This window comes from Neoarius graeffei, chromosome 3 (assembly GCF_027579695.1).
Source record: "Neoarius graeffei isolate fNeoGra1 chromosome 3, fNeoGra1.pri, whole genome shotgun sequence".
NCBI lineage: Eukaryota > Metazoa > Chordata > Actinopteri > Siluriformes > Ariidae > Neoarius > Neoarius graeffei.
The window spans coordinates 6,632,478-6,653,952 of NC_083571.1; the positions used below are offsets into that span (position 1 = coordinate 6,632,478).

Sequence of the window (21,475 nt, forward strand, 5' to 3'; positions counted from 1 at the left end):
GACCAACACACACAGAGACAGACACAGAGACAGACAGACACAGAGAGAGACACAGACACAGAGAGAGAGAGAAACAGAGACAGACACAAAAAAAGACAGAGAGAGAAAAAAACAGACACAGAGAGAGACAGAGAGATACAGAAAAAAGGCAGAGAGAGACAGACACAGAGGAAAAAAAACAGACACCAAGAGAGGAGAGACACAGAGACAGAGAGACACAAAAAAAGACAGAGAGAAAAACAGACACACAGAGAGACAGACAGAGACACACAGAGAAAAAAACAGACAGAGAGAGAGAGACAGACACACACAGACAGAGAGAAAAAACAGACACAGAGAGACACAGAGACAGACACACAGAAAAAAAAACAGACACAGAGAGAGAAAAAAACAGACACACAGAGAGACAGACAGAGACACAGAAAAAAACAGACAGAGAGAGAGACAGACACACAGACACAGAGAAAAAACGGACACAGAGAGACACAGAGACAGAGACACACAGAGAAAAAAAAACAGACGCAGAGAGAGAAAAAAAACAGACACACAGAGACAGACAGACAGAGAAAAAAGACAGAGAGAGAGGCAGAGACAGACAGAGAGAGACAGAGAAAAAACAGACACAGAGACAGACAGACAGAGAGACACAGAGAAAAACAGACACAGACAGACAGAGACAGAGAAAAAAACAGACACAGAGAGAGAGGCAGAGACAGACAGAGACACAGAGAAAAAAACAGACAGAGAGAGAGGCAGAGACAGACAGACAGAGACACAGAGAAAAAAACAGACACAGAGAGAGAGGCAGAGACAGACAGAGACACAGAGAAAAAAACAGACAGAGAGAGAGGCAGAGACAGACAGACAGAGACAATGAGAAAAAAAACAGACAAAGAGGCAGAAACAGACAGAGAGAGACAGAGAAAAAACAGACACAGAGACAGACAGAGAAAAAAACAGAGAGGCAGAGACAGACAGATAGAGAGAGACAGAGAAAAAACAGATACACAGACAGACAGACAGAGAAAAAAAACACACAGAGAGAGGCAGAGACAGACAGACAGAGACACAGAGAAAAAAACAGACACAGAGAGAGAGGCAGAGACAGACAGAGAAAAAACAGACAGAGACAGACAGACAGACAGAGAGAGACAGAGAAAAAAAAACACAGAGGCACAGACAGACAGACAGAGAGACACAGAGAAAAAACATACACACAGACAGACAGAGAAAAAAACAGACACAGAGAGAGGCAGAGACAGACAGACAGAGAGACACAGAGAAAAAACAGACACACAGAGACAGACAGACAGACAGACAGACAGAGAAAAAAACAGACACACAGAGAGAGGCAGAGACAGACAGACAGAGAGACACAGAGAAAAAAACAGACAGAGAGAGAGGCAGAGACAGACAGAGAGACAGAGAAAAAACAGACACAGAGATAGACAGACAGAGAGAGACAGAAAAAAAAACACAGAGAGGCACAGACAGACAGACAGACAGAGAAAAAACAGACACACAGACAGACAGAGAAAAAAACAGACACACAGAGAGACAGAGGAAAAAGACACAGAGAGAGAGGCAGAGACAGACAGAGAAAAAACAGACACAGAGACAGACAGACAGAGAGAGACAGAAAAAAACAGACACAGAGAGAGAGGCAGAGACAGACAGACAGAGAAAAAACAGACACACAGAGAGAGGCAGAGACAGACAGACAGAGAGACAGAGAAAAAACAGACACACAGAGAGAGGCAGAGACAGACAGAGGAAAAAAAACAGACACAGAGAAAGAGGCAGAGACAGACAGAGAAAAAACAGACACAGACAGACAGACACAGAGAAAAAACAGACACAGAGAGAGACAGAAAGAGAGACACAGAAAAAAACAGACAGAGAGAGGCAGAGACAGACAGACAGAGACACAGAGAAAAAAAACAGACAGAGAGAGAGAGAAATAGATAGCTAGGCAGACAGACAGACACAGGTACACAAACAGAATAAGACAGACAGACAGACACAAATAGATATCTAGGCAGACAGAAACAGACAGACAGATAGACACAATAGATAGACAGACAGACAATAGATAATCAGACAGACTGGTAGATTAAATAAATAAATGTGAGCCATTTCCCATAACCATGTGGTTTGGGCGAGACCTCAGACAGGACGGCAGGTGAAGGGGAACGTCGAGTGAACGCAGCGTCACAGATATACAGGGATTTCTCTGCTGCATCAACAAAGCTGTGATGATTCAGCCGGCTGGGCAGCATGAGTTCATATACCGAACTCACCCAGGGTGTGTGTGTGTGTGTGTGTGTGTGTGTGAGATTAACTGGAATGCTTGTGCAGCTGAGCTAATATGTTGATCTGTTGATAAACTTGTATCACAAAAGGCTATTGAAGCAGCGCTCAGTTCCAGCATCTTCACAGGGGCCCTGACGATGTTGATGCTGATATTGATGTCGCTGCCACGGGGCTTCAAATGAGCCCTGCGTTGTGTCATTTCCTTCCCCGGGTACAGTACGACTCTGAGAAAATGGGAAAAGGAGTGAGAGCCCAAGCACCTCTGGTCTGTGAATGAGTGCTGGAGCTCACTCACACACACTCACGCTTAGCTAACAATGCGCTCAAACAATGTCCGAGAGTCGAACTTCCTTGCTTTGTCCCCCCTCCCAGCTTCACAGGACTCTGTGTGCAAAAAAGAAAGGAGTGCACCCACATACAGAGTTAAAGAAATTAAATGTTAAAAAAAAATGCTTTCTCTAACATTTCACAAACGGCGGTGTGTTGAGCCAAACGCTGACAGTGACGGAGCAGCCGTGCAGGCAGAGGTCGTGACCCCACAGCAGCCCGGGCTGGTGGCCACCGTGACCTGTACCACTCTCCCACGGGTCTCTCTGGCAGCCTCTCCTTCTCCCTCTGTAGCGTTTCCGCCGGCTCTCACTCACACGCACAATAGCACAGAGACGCCGTATCCCTGCACAACCTACCCACCGCTGAAAAAGAAAAAAAAAAATCACGACGAAGCAGACGAGCTGCAAATGCGGGTGTGTGTTGTGCTCTCAGGGGCTGGGCTTTAAGATTAAGATTTGCGAGTCGCTTCCTCTAGAGACGCTGGAAATCAAAATGAAGGAGCTGTGAGAAAGTTCCTCGGCTTAAATAAAACCCTCAGCGCAGGAACAATAGTCGGATACAGAGAAATGATCTAACGCTCGCTCAGGCGAGTGACACGGTGCCACTGGCTAGCGCGCTACGGCTACGCGACCGCTTACCCGGTATCCTGATGAAGGACCAGCCGTGTCGGGGCTGCAGAGCCATCAACCCCTCCGGGCTCTGAGGGCGGAAGTAGTGAGCGCGGGCGGCCCAGGTGCGCGCCAGCTCAGGTGAGCCGAACAGGAAGCACTGCTTGGCTGTCAAACTCCCACCGTCACGGACCTGCCGCCACTCATACTCGGCGCTGCGGTCCGCACAGTAACGCTCGACAGGGACCGCCGTCACCTTAGAAACACAGAAATTAAAAAAAAAAAAAAGAAAGTGTGTTTCATTAAAGGAATACTCTAGTGATTACAATGGAAGTCTATTGGCAGATGTTAAAGGTGCGATTTGTCTTATTATTATTATTAATTACTCCCTACAGATAAACTTGGATATTATACATGTATATATATAAAATAAACATAATAAAAACAATGCTTGAAGTGTCTGACAAAACCCAATTAGGAAAACTGATTTCCAGTCCGGAACGCTCGTTTGTGTTTGGCCACGCCTCCTGTCAGTCATTTTGTAGATGCTGGATGGAAATCCTGGGGGGCGGAGTTTTGTGATCATGGGTGAGAATATCCAAATCATTCAAACACACACTGATCCCGCCTCCTCAACCGCCAATCTTACCCGATACACCTTTAATCTCCACATTACACATCAAAATAACAAACCAGGAGGAAAGGTAGAACAAATGATGGATTGGTGGGTGAAAGAAAGAAAGAAAGAAAGAAAGAAAGAAAGAAAGAAAGAAAGAAAGAAAGAAAGAAAGAACAATGGATGAAAGAAAGAATGAACAAATGATGGAAGAAAAAAAGAAGGAAAGAAGAATAGATGAAAGAATGGAAGGAAGAAAGAAAGAAAGCATGAACAAACAATAGATGGAAGAAAGGAAGGAAGATGGATGGAAAAAAGAAAGAACAAACGATGGATAGAAGAAAGAAAGGGGGAAAGAAAAATGTATGAAAGAAAGAAAGAAAAAGACAGACCAGTAGATGGAAGGAAGAAAGAATGAATGAATGAACAAATGATGGATGGAAGAAAGAAAAACAATGTAAGGAAGAAAGGAAGGAAGACCGGTCGATGGAAGAAAGAAAAAGAAATGAAGGATGGAAGAAAGAAAGAAAGAAAGAAAGAAAGAAAGAAAGAAAGAAAGAAAGAAAGAACAATGGATGGAAGAAAGGAAGGAAGGACAAATGATGGATAAAAGAAAGAAAGAAAGAAAGAAAGAAAGAAAGAAAGAAAGACAGACCGGTAGATGGAAGGAAGAAAGAAAGAATGAACGAACAAATGATGGATGGAAGAAAGAAAAACAATGTAAGGAAGAAAGGAAGGAAGACCAGTCGATGGAAGAAAGAAAAAGAAATGAAGGATGGAAGAAAGAAAGAAAGAAAGAAAGAAAGAAAGAAAGAAAGATGGATGGATTGATGGAAGAAAGGAAGGAAGGACAAATGATGGATAAAAGAAAAAGAAAGAAAGAAAGACCGGTAGATGGAAGGAAGAAAGAATGAACGAACAAATGATGGATGGAAGAAAGACAAACAATGTAAGGAAGAAAGGAAGGAAGGAAGACCGGTTGATGGAAGAAAGAAAAAGAAATGAAGGATGGAAGAAAGAAAGAAAGAAAGAAAGAAAGAAAGAAAGAAAGAAAGAAAGAAAGAAAGAAAGGACAAATGATGGATGGAAGAAAGAAAGAAAGAAAGAAAGAAAGAAAGAAAGAAAGAAAGAAAGAAAGAAAATGGATGGAAGAAAGGAAGGAAGACCAGTAAGATGGAAGAAAGGAAGAAAGAAAGAAAGAAAGAAAGAAAGAAAGAAAACAAATGATGGATGGAAGAAAGAAGGAAGAACAAAAGAAAGAACAAAAGAAAAATGTCTGGAAGAAAGAAAAAGAATGAACAAACAACAGATGAAAGAAAGGAAGGAAGATGGATGGAAAAAAGAAAGAAAGAACAATGTATGAAAGAAAGAAAGAAAGAAAGAAAGAAAGAAAGAAAGAAAGAAAGAAAGAAAACAATGGCTGGAAGAAAGACAGGAAGAACGATAGATGGACTCTGAAATAATGAAGCAGGAATTTCGGTGGCGCTCCCCGGCGAGGTTTGGGGCGTCTGAAAGCCGTTATTCTGAAACACTGATTAACCGTCAGAATTTAAACGATTCATTTAAATTGGATTCGTCTGAACTGATCAGAAAAGTGAAACGTAAACACGATTTAAAATCGCAGGGAGCCGTGAACCAAGACGATTCCGCGGAAAATCAGACTCGTGTGTGAACAAAACCTCAACAAGTGGAGGCTCATTTACAAATTGTTAGAAATTCATCTGATGACGACGGAGATAACAGATCTAAAAACAAACAAACAAACAAAAACAACCCACAACGAGCTGGAGTCGCCGATGAAAATCCAAAATCCTTTATAACGTTAGTAAAGTGGATCAGCTTCGCTCCGTCAGTTAGGCGAGCTGAATCCAACAGAAAGGAAAACCGCGTGTTTTGTTTGAGCGTTTCTGTCCAGCTGTATGTAAAGTATATTTGTATTTTCGTTACATCAGAATCCCACGCTGTGAAAAACCCATACGTAGCAGCGCATCGTCTGGAACGACATACCGTACTCGTCTCGTCTCGCGTCGTGGAGAGATTTTATTTCACCTCGCGATGAAACGAGGTCGTCGTTTTGAGTTTTACGCTGAAGATGATTTGATCGGATTGAAGATTGGATGAAGATGCTGTCGCTCCGCCTCGGGATTTTCAGTCTGTTTTGTTCGACATCGTTAATGGTAAAAGACGTCTTGGCATACACTCGGCTTCGGTCACGTATTATTAACTATTAAACCAACGTCGTCACCTGTATAGGACACTTTACGCTGTATGTTCTCATTAGTAAGCAAGAATGAACAAACAGCATGCCATAGGGAGTAGAACTTCCCACCCTCCCCCCCCCCCACACACACACAGAGAAAGAGAGAGAGAGCGAGCGAGAGAGAGAGAGAGAGAGCAGCGTTTCCGATGTTTCACCCGAACCCCACGGCTCGGACAGGAAAGCCCAGCAGAGGTCTGTAGTGCTAACAGGGCTAACAGGTCTTTGACTAAGCAGATGACCATTTCCTGTAGTGAATCACCCCCTCCCCCCCAACCACCGTCCATTCCTCCACTCCTTTTCTCCTCCACATCTCTCTCTCTCTCAGCTCTGCCTGAGTTTTATGGCTCGCTGACAAGCGGATGATATTATCTTCCTTTCATTCTTATCACTGCTGAAAAACAGCTCGGGCTTGGCTGAGGCCTCGGGCTGCTGCGCGCACGGCTGACCAATGAGAGCGCGTACACGCAGACGTGACCTTAAAAGCCGATGAGGTCAAGAGCCCCTTGTGAATAAAGAGAAAGAGAGAGAGGGGAAAAAAAAAAAAAAGGGCGCTAATCTATCTTATCACTTTCCCACAGTGCCCATAAGCCCCCGGCGCCTGTGGGCTGGTGCCAACGCCGTGCCAAGTCCCACGGACACAGAGTGGAGACGAAGGGATGGGCGGGGCCGCAGCACTCGCGCCTGGAATTTAAAAGCATGCATCCTGCAGCAGAGAGGTTAAAGAAATCAACTAATCTCGCTCTATAGACATCCGTAGCGCGGAGCATCAGCCGCGGGAAACTCGATTACGACAAAATCGGTTCTACCGTCACAGCTGAACTCATTCGCGATACGCAACGATCTAATGTTAATCTAGTAAAGCGACGTGCAAATGCTGTAAAGCGACCGATCCAAACGTTCGTCTCGGATCGATCCGACGTTTCTTCAGTTCCCTGCTCGCGACTTGACTTCCTAGCTCTGACGAGTTCAAAAAAAATAATAATAATAAAAATAAAAATTACATTCTGATCATATCCAAGCTCTCATTAAACACGCCCAGAGACATTACGAAGAAAATTCGTCGTAGGGATCGTTGGTGTCTCTAGTGACTTTACGTAGCTAGTACAGTGTATCTGCTAGTACAATTGTAAAGCGAAAAAAAAAACAACGTACGATAAGCTGTTGGCTGTACGTTTAGGCTATTACCATGTCTTATTGGACAGGCCACGCCCACAAGCGACAACAGTAGCATGGGAAACTTGGTTATGCAGAAATAAAATTGTCAGGATGAAGCAAGAACGGTTCTTACGGAGTTTTATCCAACTTTCCAATTCGCTCTGGTTATTTTATTAGTCGTGTCCAAGTACGCAAAGAATTAAATACTCGGCATTAAGCAGACGCTCTTCTCTTTTATCCAGAGCAGCCTGGGGGGCAGTTGGGGGTTAGATGCCTTGCTCAAGGGCACGTCAACCATTCCTGCTGGTCCAGGGACTTGAACCAGCAACCTTTTGGTCCCAAAGCTGCTTCTCAAACCTTTAGACCCTGTTAAAAAAAAAACTTAACGATAAACACTGTGTTCACTCGCTGAATTCAACTGCTTCCATTTTAAGGGAGTTTTGGAATGAACTGGCTTTCCGATCTTTTCTCATCGCAGGGAAAGGAACTGGAATTCCCATCAGACACTGGAGATGGAGATAAGGTTGAACAGATGATGACGTCTTCCTTTAACCTCATAAGACCCAAGCTGTTTTTTTACATGCATTTTTTTATTTCTTTTTGCTATTTGGGCTTATTAGAACCTGATTAGAATAAAAACTAAGCATCATCTTTGATAAGATGTACTTTTTGAGAAAATGTCCACATATGTGGATTCTTGTTCTGAATTTCTAAAAAGTTCTGTCCACTTATGTGACCGCTAGGCCCTAGGAGGTTAATGCTAATGCATGCACGCTAATCCATTAAATCAGCTCGTAAGAATCGAGATAAAAAGCTTGCGACTATTCCGAGTGCGTAAACGCAATTACTGCGATGTAATCTCGTTTTAATGCTGGATTAGGACTCTGCTTTGTTCAGCTGCTCCGATTCGGCGCTGGGTTTGGAGCGGTAGCTCTCTCAGCTTCTCGCTGGTGGCTTTGCGCCGTTTGGTCGTGTCACGGCGAGGTCGAGCTCGGCCGAGCCGCAGATCTGTCAGTAGCTCGGGGAGGATAAATAAACACAGGCCTGAAGTCAGGGGATGCTGCTGCGCTTGAGGTTTTATTTTAGATGGCCTGTTTGTTTGTGGTACCGCAGGAGATCGCTGTCAGGGGGCCGGCCATACGTGCGCTTCAGAATCCGTGCTGCTGGATTCAGTTTGTACAGCCGCACGGAGCAAAGAAAGGTTTCAGCAAAAGAATGATTTGTTTGAACTCGCTGAACCGACTGACGGTTATAGAACATAACACGAGCTCCACTTCATGCTGCTGTTAAAAAGAAAAAGTCATTGCATGCGAGTGCTCCGATATTCCCAAGAACTGTGTCATGTCTTTAAAGGGGCGGTCTGTAACATTCAGACGAGTTGTCCAGACCTGGAATAATTGCATTACTAAAAAAACACTATATAACAACTGATCTTTAATATTGCTGTGCAAAGGATCTCACCATCTTCTACATATCAAGCTTTGTTTGACATTTTCTGGCCCGTAAACAAGCTCCACCTCCATGAACCAATGGATTTTGCTCGTTTCTTCATTTGAGGTGTCTATTTGCATTTTTTTCTGGCCGAGGAATAAACTCCACCCCCAAACACGACCAACGGATACTGCTCGTATTCTCACCTCACACGTTTCGTCCTGCCCCGCCTCCATTCAGAACACACAAAGATTGCTCGTTTCTTTATTTAGAGCGGCTATTTAAAATTTTCTCGCCCAGAAATAAGCCAGACTCTCAGATACAAACCAATCTGTCTGGTTAATTCACTCATTTCAGGATTCTACAGTATTTGTATTTTCGGGTCTGATCATACGCTCCATGTTCAGCGAGAGAAAAAAAAAGATCTAATTATGGATTCTGTTTTTTATATGGATCCTGTTTTCAGCCTCCAAATTAGGCTCCACCTCCAGCTAGAACTGATGCTTCTTAGTAATTGCTTTTTTTTTTAAAGCCTTTGGTTACAATTTCTGACCCAGAAATAAGCTCCACCCCTAGCTAGAACCAATGGATCTTGCTAGCTTCTTCATTCATGGCTCCTGTTTACAATTTCTTGTTTGGAAATATGCTCCACCCCCAGCCCAAAAACAACAGATAATTGTTTATATAAAGCATTTTCTGGCCCAGAAATAAGCTCCGCCCCAAGCTAGAACCAATGGATCTTGCTAATTTCTTCATTAATGGCTCCTGTTTACAATTTCTTACTTGGAAATATGCTCCCCCCCAGCCCAAAAACAACAGATAGTTGTTTATATAAAGCATTTTCTGGCCCAGAAATAAGCTCCACCCCTAGCTAGAACCAATGGATCTTGCTAGTTTCTTCATTAATGGCTCCTGTTTACAATTTCTTGCTTGGAAATATGCTCCACCCCCAGCCCAAAAACAACAGATAGTTGTTTATATAAAGCATTTTCTGGCCCAGAAATAAGCTCCGCCCCAAGCTAGAACCGATGGATCTTGCTAGTTTCTTCATTAATGGCTCCTGTTTCCAATTTCTTGCTTGGAAATATGCTCCACCCCTCACCCAAAAACAGCTGATAGTAGTTGTTTATGTGAAGCATTTTCTGACCCAGAAATAAGCTCCGCCCCTAGCTAGAACCAATGGATCTTGCTAGTTTCTTCATTAATGGCTCCTGTTTACAATTTCTGGCTCAGAAATATATACCACCGAGCCCAAAAACAGCTGATAGTTGTTTATTTCAAGCATTTTCTGACCCAGAAATAAGCTCCGCCCCTAGCTAGAACCGATGGATCTTGCTAGTTTCTTCATTAATGGCTTCTGTTTACAATTTCTGGCTCAGAAATATGCTCCACCCCCAGCCCAAAAACAACAGATAGCTGTTTATATAAAGCATGTTCTGTCCCAGAAATAGGCTCCTCCCCTAGCTAGAACCAATGGATCTTGCTAGTTTCTTCATTAATGGCTTCTGTTTACAATTTCTGGCTCGGAGATATGCTCCACCCCTCGCTCAAAAACAGCAGATAGTTGTTTACGTGAAGCATTTTCTGGCCCAGAAGTAGTCTCCGCCCCACTTAGAACCAATGGATCTTTCTATTTTCCAAATAAAAAGCCTCCCTGTCTGATTTCTGGTGCAGAAATAGGCTCCTCCCCCAGCTAGACCCAATGCATCTCACCATTTTAATTTATTTAAAGTCAGTATTCACATTTTCCAGCCCCTAAAATAGATTTATCCTCAGGCAGAACTGATGGATCTCAGTAATTGCTTCACTTAAGGCTTTGAATTATAATTATAATTATAATTTCTGGTCGAAATACAGGTCTCCGCCTCCAGCTCCAACCAAAGATCCTGCCAGTCTCTTTATTTAAAGCTTACAGTTTCTGGCCTGGAAATAGTCTCTGGCAGTCAAAAGCAATTGATCTGGAGCTGTTTATTTATTTAAGGCTTCTGGTTACGTTTTTGTGCTTCGGAAATACATTCCACCTTTCACGAGAAACGATTTATTTTGCGAATGAAGACAGAATTACACGAGACAAAAGTTCCTTATCGCACCTTTAATTGGAAATGTAGGAATCAGGATTTAATTGGAAATGAAAGATGAAAAAGAAGTTTAATTCGGTACATGACATACTGGCAGTCTTTTATTTTATTATTATTTTTAAGCTTAAATACAGTACCTTAAATACTAATATTCTGTTCAAAAGTCACTTCTTTAATATTTGCCCATAATTTATTGTTTTTCTAATCCTTGAGTTTTGTCTGTGGCAATAATTATACAGAATTAAACTGTTTGTGATTGACGGCGATGCTGAAAGGCGTGCCCGTGTGTGTGTGTGTGTGTGTGTGTTTACCCTGGGTGTAGCAGTGAGGAGGAACTTGGGTGACTGGGTGGGTTGGCAGCGTCTGAGGGTGGAGGTGTTGGAGCGTCTGCTGTGTATCACGACATCTGTGTGTGAGAAGATCCACGGACGCAAAGAAGTGAAAACCAGATCCTGCGGCAAAACAAAACAAAGCAGAAAAAAAAACCCGTCATGAGTTCATCTTTTTATTATTTGTATGATTTCACAACCCTTTCCTCCAAGTGTGATTTGATGATCTGATTGTCAGAACTGAGATCAGACGCGGCTATACAGCACTCCCTAGTGTTCCTCGTCCTCACTGCGGCCTCGTCGGGACACGTTTCAATCCCAAAACCGTATTTTCAGAAGGATATTTCAACCTCAGAGACGCAGGAACACACGAACAGACCACCAGACAGAGCTGGAGCGAAGGTTTCCAGCGACTCGTATGAAGCAGACAGAAACGCGAGGGCCGTAAACGAGACTGAAGGAGGAGGTGTGAGGGAAGGAGGGATGGGTGTTTGGAGAGCCGCAGTCTGGGCTGCGTTCCCAACCCACAAGCAGGGAGGGAAGATGCGTCTGGAAAGCCTTACCGCAACGAGAGCGGTTGGAAAAAACGAAAAGGCGTCGACGAGGCCCAGGCGCCCGGATCGTGAACATTCACACTTCTTCAGAGTGTTAGAAAGTCTCCATGTGGCTGCACGACCAGAGAATTAATTTAAAACGCTTTGAGGTTTAGCTAAACAAACTGATCATGGTGCACAAAGGTTTGGCTCCGAACACGCCTCGGACTCGAACCGGGACGCAGACGGAGCGTTTCTGGACCAGCAGTGAAGAAAATTAGCGGCGCTACGTTTAAACAACAATCTGTCATGTAAAGCTGAGAGATTTATTTTAATAGAGCTGAATTACGTAAAGCTCAAGAGATTCACAACAATATTAAAGAGGCAGTGTGTAACATTTCAACATATTTCTGGACTTATACAGTAATCATTATTTATCTATCTACTCATCCTTTTTCTTTAAAACATATTTCTTACTTGTGCTCTTTGTCGCATTTGTTTTCTTTCTCTTTTTTCTAACTAGACTGACTTTTCTTTCTCAATTATTTTTTCCTTCTTTGTTTCACTTTTCTTCTTATTTGTGCTCTTTCTTTCTTCATCTCGTCTTCTTTCTTTTGTTCTTGTTTTAGTTCTTTTTATTTCTCACTCCTTTGCTTTTTCTTTCTGTTTGACTATTTTCCTTTCTTTATTGCGTTCCTTCTTTCTGTTTTGTTCCTTCATTTCTTTGTTGGTCTTGTTTGTGTTTTTTCTTTCACATCTCTTTTCTTTTTTCCTTTCTTTTATTCTTGTTTTCGTTCTTTTTCCTCACTTATATGGCCTGGCAAGCCAGACTAAATGTGAATATTTAGTCTGGCCTCGATCCGTAGACATTTCCGAAGCGGGTAGGAGGAACAAACCGCTGTCTTTCAAACTGTCTCTGTGCGTATAGGCCAACGCTCTGACCAATCAGCGCAACAGTGACTGTGACGTAGTCAGAGCGACAGAAAGCAGTGGGGGAGGCCTTGAAATAAATAATTTTTCAAAATGCGTATTAATTAATAAACAGGTTCTAGATATTAAGAAGTTTGGAGATAATGACCACAAGTTTGGAGTCTGTACCACATACACATTTTTTTCCCCCCCAAGTGTTTTTCAAGGGTTTGCTTAAACTGTTTTTGAGAGTTTTTATTTAGTGGTGTTTGGTGAAATAATTTCCCTTAAATTTAAAATAACGGGAAAATAAGAAACAAATCAAAAAGTAATGTTTCAAAGCTGTTTATTAATTCTTCGTCCTGCACAAACTAGCCCCATCCTTTTGGCTACGAGCGGAGCCAGCTGGTAGATCAGACTTTTGCCATAGCCGGTCGGCAAAACAGCGAAAACGTCCTTCTTGAAAAGGAATGAGCGGAGAGCCTCTTCCTGCTCATGTTTCAACCAAAACTCCAAGTCTAATTCTTCTAAAACTGATTCCAAAGCGGAGTCAAACGCGCGCTGTTCACTAGCGGTAGCCATCTTTCCTGTTGCGCTTTCTCCAGCGTCGCGCAGCTTTGTCGTCACTCCTGCAAAAGCCCGCCCAAAGAATCCAAACAAAAACCTTGCGTTGTGATTGGCGGGCACGATTTGATGCCCGGGGTGTTTTTGTTTATACGGTGCGAGGCTAGACTCACTCGCTAGGCGAAAATATTTTTGGCCGCTAGGCAGTTGGGTCTAGTTTACTAGGCTATCACTTATATGCTTTCTTTCTCAATTTTCTCCTTCTCTCTTTCACTTTTCTTTTTTCTTTGTAGCATTCCTTCTTTCTTCATCGTTTGTATTTCTTTCACTTATCTCTTTTGTCTATTTCTTTCTTGTGTTTGTTTTCGTTCTTTTTATTTCTCACACATTCGTTTTACTAATTTCTTATGTTTTCTTTCCATCCTTTCAAAACGTTTCCAGCTCTGTAAAAAAAAAAAAAAAAATTCATAGAATTTCAAAACACATCTTCTGAGAAATAATCTTAATTTCATTCTCCTGGTTGCATTTTTCTGGCCCTGAAATTAGCTCCGCCCCCAGGTGGAATGAGGCTGCTCGGCTCTGCATCTTTTCCTTCAAGCAGCAGGAGGTGCTAAAATTTACAAGGCACCCATTTAAAATTTTAACTCCTCAATAAGAACAAATGGTCCATGCTCGTTTCTGCAATTAAACCCGTTTACATTTCCTGGCCATGAAATAGGCTCCACCCCCTACCCCCCATGTCCAGCACCACATGTTACTAATTTCTTTATTTAAAGCTTTTAAGTACATTTCTCCGTCCCAAAAATAGGCTCCACTCCCAACTAGAACCAGTGTATCTTCATACTTTCAATCAAGTAAGGATTCTGTTTATAATTTCTGGCCCAGAAATAAGCTCCTCTCCCAGCTACAAACAATGTATCTTGCTAATTTTTTCATTTAAAGCTTTGATTTACACATTTTTCGGTCCACAAAACATTCTGCTGTCAGACAGAACAAATGGACCGACACCAAATATTACCAAAATGTTTGACTTAAAAAATGACTGACCCCACCTTTAACTGGAAGCAATCTAATTGAATTGGAGCTGATCCTTTAATTTAGGCTCAAAACGAGTCCAAAACTCAATCTCCAGCAGTCTCATAGCAATCAACGTTCAGCAGAAAACAAAACGAAGCTCCACCACGCCACAGCACAGTCACGATAATCGAATAAAAATGAGACTCGCATTGTAGAACACGACCTAGGGAGGGGTTTGGAAAGTTAAGAGTGTCCCCAGCTGCTTCCTCTTACAGCGGGAGCGAAGCCAGACGCCGGGGATCAGGATGCACCGTCTCCCAGCGTGTACAGGACAGCGCTGGAGGGGTCAGGTTCTCCTCCGTGCTCCAGTGGAGCTGGGAGACACCAGGCGTCCAGAGTAGGATTACATCTTCTGTCAGCACCTGAGGAGCAGAGCTTCTACTGCCTTCAGCTCTCCACCAGATCAACACACACACACACACACACACACACACCTCGTCCACTACACAGAGACAGCACACTGGGGACCATGGAGACAGTGTCATTTACAACAACCCTTTCCATCTCTTACTGCCATTTCTACCAGAGTAATGAAAGTAAAACCGTCCCGTCTCTAATGACCGTGTGTGTGTGTGTGTGTGTGTGTGTGTAAATGACTGACGAGAAACTTTCAGTCTGCTCTCACATTTGTTTGTTTTTTCTCACTTATCTTCTTACTTTTTCTTAGTTATTTGTGCCGTCTTTCTTTTGATCCATCTCTCTCTCTCTCTCTCTCTCTCCCTCCCTTTTTGTTTGTTTTTTCTCTTCTCACTTAATGTTCTTTCATTTTCTTTCTTCTCAGCTTATTTTTCTTTTCTTTCTCAGTGGTGTGGTTTTCCCTTCTTTCAATCATCCTTTCTGTCCTTCAATCCTTCTCTTTTACTTGTATGCCTTTTTTCTTTCTTACGGGTGTGTTCTTTCTTTCTTTTGTGCTCTCTTTTATTTTTGGATAGTTTTCCTTTGAGTTTATTCTTTCTCGACTATTTTTTCCTCATTTTCTGAATTATATTATTTTGTATTTGTTCTTTCTCACTTATTTGAGTTACTTTATTTTATTCTTTCTTTCGTTGCTCTTGCTCACTTTCTTTTCTTTATTTCTTAACTTTTGAAAAAAAAAAAAAAAAAAAAAAATAAATATATATATATATATATATATATATATATATTTCTTAATTCCCCTTCCCTCCCTTATTTGATTCCTTCCTTCCCTCCTTCATTTGATTCCTTCCTCCCCTCCCTTATTTGATTCCTTCCCTCCTTAATTTGATTCCTTCCTTCCCTCCTTTATTTGATTCCCTCCCTTATTTGATTCCTTCCTTCCCTCCTTTATTCAATTCCTTCCCTCCTTCATTTGATTCCTTCCTTCCTTCATTTGATTCCTTCCTTCTCTCCTTTATTTGATTCCCTCCTTTATTCGATTCCTTCCCTCCTTCATTGGATTCCTTCCCTCCTTCATTTGATTCCTTCCTTCCCTCCTTCATTTGATTCCCTCCTTTCTTCTCTCCTTTATTTGATTCCCTCCTTTATTTGATTCCTTCCTTCCCTCCTTCATTTGATTCCTTCCTTCCTTCCCTCCTTCATTTGATTCCTTCCCTCCTTTATTTGATTCCTTCCCTCCTTCTCTCCTTTATTTGATTCCCTCCTTCATTTGATTCCTTCCTTCCTTTATTTGATTCCTTCCTTCCCTCCTTCATTTGATTCCTTCCCTCCTTTATTTGATTCCTTCCCTCCTTCTCTCCTTTATTTGATTCCCTCCTTCATTTGATTCCTTCCTTCCTTTATTTGATTCCTTCCTTCCCTCCTTCATTTGATTCCTTCCTTCCCTCCTTCATTTGATTCCTTCCTTCCCTCCTTCATTTGATTCCTTCCCGCCTTCCTTCCTTCATTTGATTCCTTCCCGCCTTCCTTCCTTCATTTGATTCCTTCCCGCCTTCCTTCCTTCATTTGATTCCTTCCTTCCCTCCTTCATTTGATTCCTTCCCGCCTTCCTTCCTTCATTTGATTCCTTCCCGCCTTCCTTCCTTCATTTGATTCCTTCCCGCCTTCCTTCATTTGATTCCTTCCTTCCCTCCATTTGATTCCTTCCCGCCTTTATCTGATTCCTTCCCGCCTTCCTTCCTTCCCTCCTTCATTTGATTCCTTCCTTCCCTCCTTCATTTGATTCCTTCCTTCCCTCCTTCATTTGATTCCTTCCCGCCTTTATCTGATTCCTTCCCGCCTTCCTTCCTTCCCTCCTTCATTTGATTCCTTCCTTCCCTCCTTCATTTGCAGTAATGTGGTGTTGCTGATATGGAGTTTGAGTTTAGATTTCCCTTCAGTGTACAAACTCACTACACAGGGAGAACACTCCACTCCACTCCTTCCCTCCCTCCCCCCTCTCTCCCCCTCCCCGGGACTCACCTGTAGGACGGTGCTGTTGTGCGTGTTGGGGAAGGAGGTGGTTCTGTCGGGCCACAGGATGAGATCTCTGTTGGAGAGAGAACACGATCCAGAGCTCACACTGCTCCCAGCCTTCCTCCCCCCTTCCCCCTCCCCGTCTGAGCTCCACAGCCGCCGGTGACGGAGCCGGTGCGCAGCTTTAAAGGAGAGGTAAAGTGCGAGCCATCTGAACACAGGAAGAGGAGAACAGGAAGTGTGTTTAGGATGAGCGCAGCAGGAAGAACATCAACCCTCATTACGACTGTTTTTCTTATCGTTTTCAGTCATCACGAAGTGCGTAAGTGCCGTTACAACTAATGGAGGTACATTTACATAACATTTGCATATGTAAACAGCTCATTTGCATATTGAACATTTCAAGCTCCACCCAGTCGTCTTTTCTGATCTGTAGATGGTATCAGTACACAGGTAGCACAGGTACACCGTTATACTGTCTCACACGCTGCGTGGGGCTCTGTGGGGTTGGGTTAAAGGTGGTGTAAGGACTGCAGAAGGTTAAACGGATCCTGTGTGTGTGTGTGTGTGTGTGTGCACGCGCAGTCGTTTATGGGTATATTGTACCGATCCATTTTAGAGCGTGAGTCAGACCTGGCCAGCGTTCCCTGCAGCATGGCGTTGGACATCTCGGCTGGAGAGACGTCAATGAAGCGCAGAAATGAGAAGCAGCTGCCTTCATCACCTACAGAACAGCAGAGATGGAGTGTGTGTGCACGTTTCATAATGATCAGGAGTGTGTGTGTGTGTTGAGAGAGAGAGAGAGAGAAAGAAAGTGTGTGTGTGTTCGAGAGAGTGTGTGTGAGAGAGAGAGAGAGGAAAGTGTGTGTGTTCGAGAGTGTGTGTGTTTGAGAGTGAGAGAGAGAGAGAGAGGAGGAAAGTGTGTGTGTTCGAGAGAGAGAGAGAGTTTGTGTTCGAGAGAGAGGAGGAAAGTGTGTGTTCAAGAGTGTGTGAGTGTTTGAGAGAGAGGAGGAAAGAGAGTTGAGAGGAGAGAGTTGAGAGGAGAGACAGGGAGAGAGTGTTGAGAGGAGAGAGAGTGTCGAGAGGAGAGAGAGGGAGAGAGTGTTGAGAGGAGAGAGAGAGAGAGAGAGAGAGACTCACTTGTGTTGTGAAATAAGGAGCGGTGGATGTGGTGAGGAGAGAACGGTGAGAATAAAACCTGCAGCAGTCTGTAAGGCAGAGACACACAAAGACATGGAGTTAAATATCTGCAGTGTGTGTGTGTGTGTGTGTGTGTGTGTGTGTGTGAACGTAATGAAGCTCACCTGCTCCTCCCCGGGCTGCAGGTCTGAAGCAGGCTGTGGCGGAACAGGAACTTGGACATGATGAAGGGTTTGAGGGACATGTGGAACGGAGAACGCGTCTCCTGTCTCTCAAACAGGTCTGGGTGATTACACACCTACACAACACCAACACACACACACACACACACACACCAGCCTCTGACTCTCTACACACCGAATAACACTCTGCTCTGCACAGGAAACTCATCAGACTCCACACACTGGCTGGACTGCTCGCTCGCTCGCTCGCTCGCTCTCTCTCTCTCTCCACTGCTACACACTGTTTCACTTTCATCACTTTGTTGCACTGAAACGTGATCACGGTCTGCTCACAGAGAACGTTCTCCGCCATTCTGCCTCTCAATGTTACGTTTTTTTTTTTTAGATCAGGCTCATGTGATCCCCCCCAATCATCTGATCATAATCAGGTTCATCAGCAACACTCGTTTCACTACGTGCACAAACGGACCTTTCGGAACTGCATGACGAGGTTCATGAGGCTGCTGGTGGTGCTGTGCGCTTGCTGGGCCGTGCCCATGGACGACTGCAGCAGGTCCTCGATGGAGATCTTGTTCTTCAGAGCCTGGTACAGGAGCCTCTGTCTGCTCGTCAGCTGGCACGACGTCAAGATCTCGATCTGGAGAAGATGGTGAAGGTGGTGGCACAAATACGGATATCTCACAATATGTGTGTGTGTGTGTGGGGGGGGGGGGGGGGGGGGGGGTACCTTATCCGAGAGCTCGTTCTCTACATCCTTCTTTATCCTGCGCAGCATGAAGGGCTTCAGGATCATGTGCAGTCTGGAGAGCTGGTCTGATTTTCAACACACACACACACACACACTTTAATAACAACTAGTGTGAGATTCAGACGTGCTTTTATCAAAGCTGAGCACATGAAGGTTATGGGCTTTGCTCAAAAACCCATCAGTGTCCAAGTTTAGTTTTCAAATACACGTGATTTTTGCTGTACAAACCAGACACAATTTGGAATAATTCTCTGACTGTACACATGTTTCACGTCTTGGCTCGTGTGTTGACTAGCACGTGTGCACACTGCGTGAAAATCATGTTCCGGTGCGTTTGTTATTACAGTAGATTCATATGAAACGAATCAGATAGAAATGAATCAAAGCGACGGGGGGAAAAAAAAAAACCTAGAATGAATCAGAATGAACTGATTCAGAGTGAAACGAGTTAAAAGTTAATCAAATCAGTATGAAGACTATAGGTGTGTTACTGCATCGTAAAATATCAGAAACCATCACGGTCCAATAGAATTCAGTTATACTGGATTCATCCAAAACGATTCAGAGTACAATGCATCAGGGTAAAATGAATCGGCATTCAGTGAATCAGAATATAATTAATCAGAGTTAAGAAAATCAAAGTACAAGGAATGGGAGTAAAAAGAATCAGAGTGAAATGAACCAATTCAAATGAATCACAGTAAAACGAATGAGTTCAGTGAATCAAATAAAAACAGGAATCAGAATGAGTCACAGTAAAATTAATTAGAGGTAAGAAAACGAAAGAGTGGAATGAATCAAATAAAACAAGGAATCAGATTTAAATAAATCAGAGTAAAATTAATGAGTGAAATGAATCAAAATAAAAAACAGGAATCAGAATTAAATGAATCAGAGTAAAATTAGAATTAAGTAAACTCAAAGAGGAATGAATCAGACAAATGAATCAATTAAAAAAATCAGATTTAAATGAATCAGAGTAAAATGAATGAGTGAAATGAATCAAATAAAAACAGGAATCAGAATAAAATTAGAGTTAAGTGAATCAAAGAACAATGAATCAGACAGAAATGAATCAAATAAAAAAGGAATCAGATTTAAATGAATCATACTAAAATGAATGAGTGAAATTAATCAAAATAAAAACAGGAATCAGAATTAATCAGAGTAAAATTCGAGTTAAATGAATCAAAGAACAATGAACTGCAGTAAAATGAATCAGAGTGAAACAAATGAAAAGGAATCAGTTTCAAATGAGTCACAGTAAAATGAAGGAGCTGAATGAATTCAAATAAAAGCAGCAAAATCAGAATTACATGAATTCGAGTAAAATTAATTAAGGAGTTAAATGAATCAAAGTGCAATGAATAGAGGAAAAAGAATCAGAGGGAAATGGACCAAATCAAAAAGGAATCAGATTCAAATGATTCACAGTAAAAAAAAAAGAATCAGAATTAAACAAATCAGAGTAAAATTAAGTGAATCAGAGTGGAATGAATCAAAGTAAAAAAAGGAATCAGATTTAAATGAATCAGTTTGAAGAATATAGATCATAAAACATAAAAGCCCATCATGTATCCCTATAAAACGAATCGGAATAAAACGCATCAAGGTTAAACGAGTCAGAATAAAATGACTCGGACTTAAATTAAAGTGAAAAATCAGATAGAAACGAATCAGTAAGAAGTCAATGTGAAGTTGTTATTGCAATTGAAGTTGTGTTGCTGCATCACAGCCAATCACGTGACACCGGTTCACATGAGAGGACGGTTGGGTTTTTTGGGTTTTTTTTTTTGTCAAGGTTAAACATGTACACGTTTCTAAATGTTTGTGCCTTTGTGTTTGTTTACTACAGGAAAAACCAGTCATTTCTATCCAAACATAAGACATGAAGGTGAGGTGGAAGAACGTGAGGACTCACTCTCATCGATGGCGGATTTGTTCTCGGCGTGACTTTCTATGTCTTTGGAGAACCACTCGTTGAACTCCTCATGGGAGTCGAACAGAGTCGGCATGATGAAGTGCAGCAGAGCCCACAACTGAGGAGATGAACACAAAGAGTCGGATTTATAAAAATCTCCCCCATTCATAATTCTCTCACACACACACACACGCGCGTGCGCAGTCTCACCTCGGCCATGGTGTTCTGGATGGGTGTTCCTGTAAGCAGCAGTCGGTTTCGACACTGGAACTGAAGCAGGATCTTCCAGCGCACGCTGCAGACCAGAAACATCATCAGCATCAAACAACAAAACCTAAGGAGACCCGTCAACATGGCTCCGAGAGAAACCAACACAGGAATCAGACGCACTGAGACTTGAAAGCGCGGTGAAGCTTGGCTCCGAGACACTCGGCGTGGTGATCATTCATCTTTCACCACAACAGAAGCTGCTGGTGCATGTGCTGTCAGCTGGAGCCGTGTTTTGGACACGGAGACGGTGTTAATACACGCCATGTGAGGAGGAAAGGCAACATCCAAATCCATCCTCACGCTCTCTTTAAGGAACAAAATACTACCACAACCATCAGGGACTCATTACACTTCATTTAACATGACTGGGCTTTTTTTTTTTTTTTTAAGGGTGAAGGGGAAAAGATGTGAGCAAGTGGAAAACAAGAAGCCAATTATTATACTGGATTGATCGAAAACGATTCAGAATAAAATGCATCAGCATTAAATAAATCAGAAAAAAAATTAGAGTTAAGAGAATCAAAGTCCGATGAATTGGAGTAAAAAGAATCAGAGTGAAATGAATCAAATAAAAAAGGAATCAGATTTAAATGAATCAGAAGGAGTATAAACGCTACTCTGCATAAAAAGCCAGTTCA

At 42.6% G+C, this 21,475-nt stretch overlaps 1 protein-coding gene across 5 annotated transcripts in view; it reads right to left on the reverse strand.

Moving 5' to 3' along the window:
- Nucleotides 1–21,475, reverse strand: part of ino80 (INO80 complex ATPase subunit) — a 119,185-nt gene that overhangs the window by 74,429 nt on the left and 23,281 nt on the right. For all 5 annotated transcript variants that reach the window (XM_060916313.1, XM_060916311.1, XM_060916312.1 and 2 more), the window contains exons 17-26: nt 20,778–20,862; nt 20,568–20,685; nt 18,626–18,711; nt 18,368–18,535; nt 17,881–18,014; nt 17,717–17,784; nt 17,210–17,300; nt 16,583–16,787; nt 11,103–11,243; nt 3,282–3,507 (exon numbers count right to left, since the gene is read on the reverse strand). In XM_060916313.1, coding sequence (XP_060772296.1) covers nt 3,282–3,507; nt 11,103–11,243; nt 16,583–16,787; nt 17,210–17,300; nt 17,717–17,784; nt 17,881–18,014; nt 18,368–18,535; nt 18,626–18,711; nt 20,568–20,685; nt 20,778–20,862 — 1,322 coding nt within the window. The remainder of the gene's footprint in view (nt 1–3,281; nt 3,508–11,102; nt 11,244–16,582; nt 16,788–17,209; nt 17,301–17,716; nt 17,785–17,880; nt 18,015–18,367; nt 18,536–18,625; nt 18,712–20,567; nt 20,686–20,777; nt 20,863–21,475) is intronic.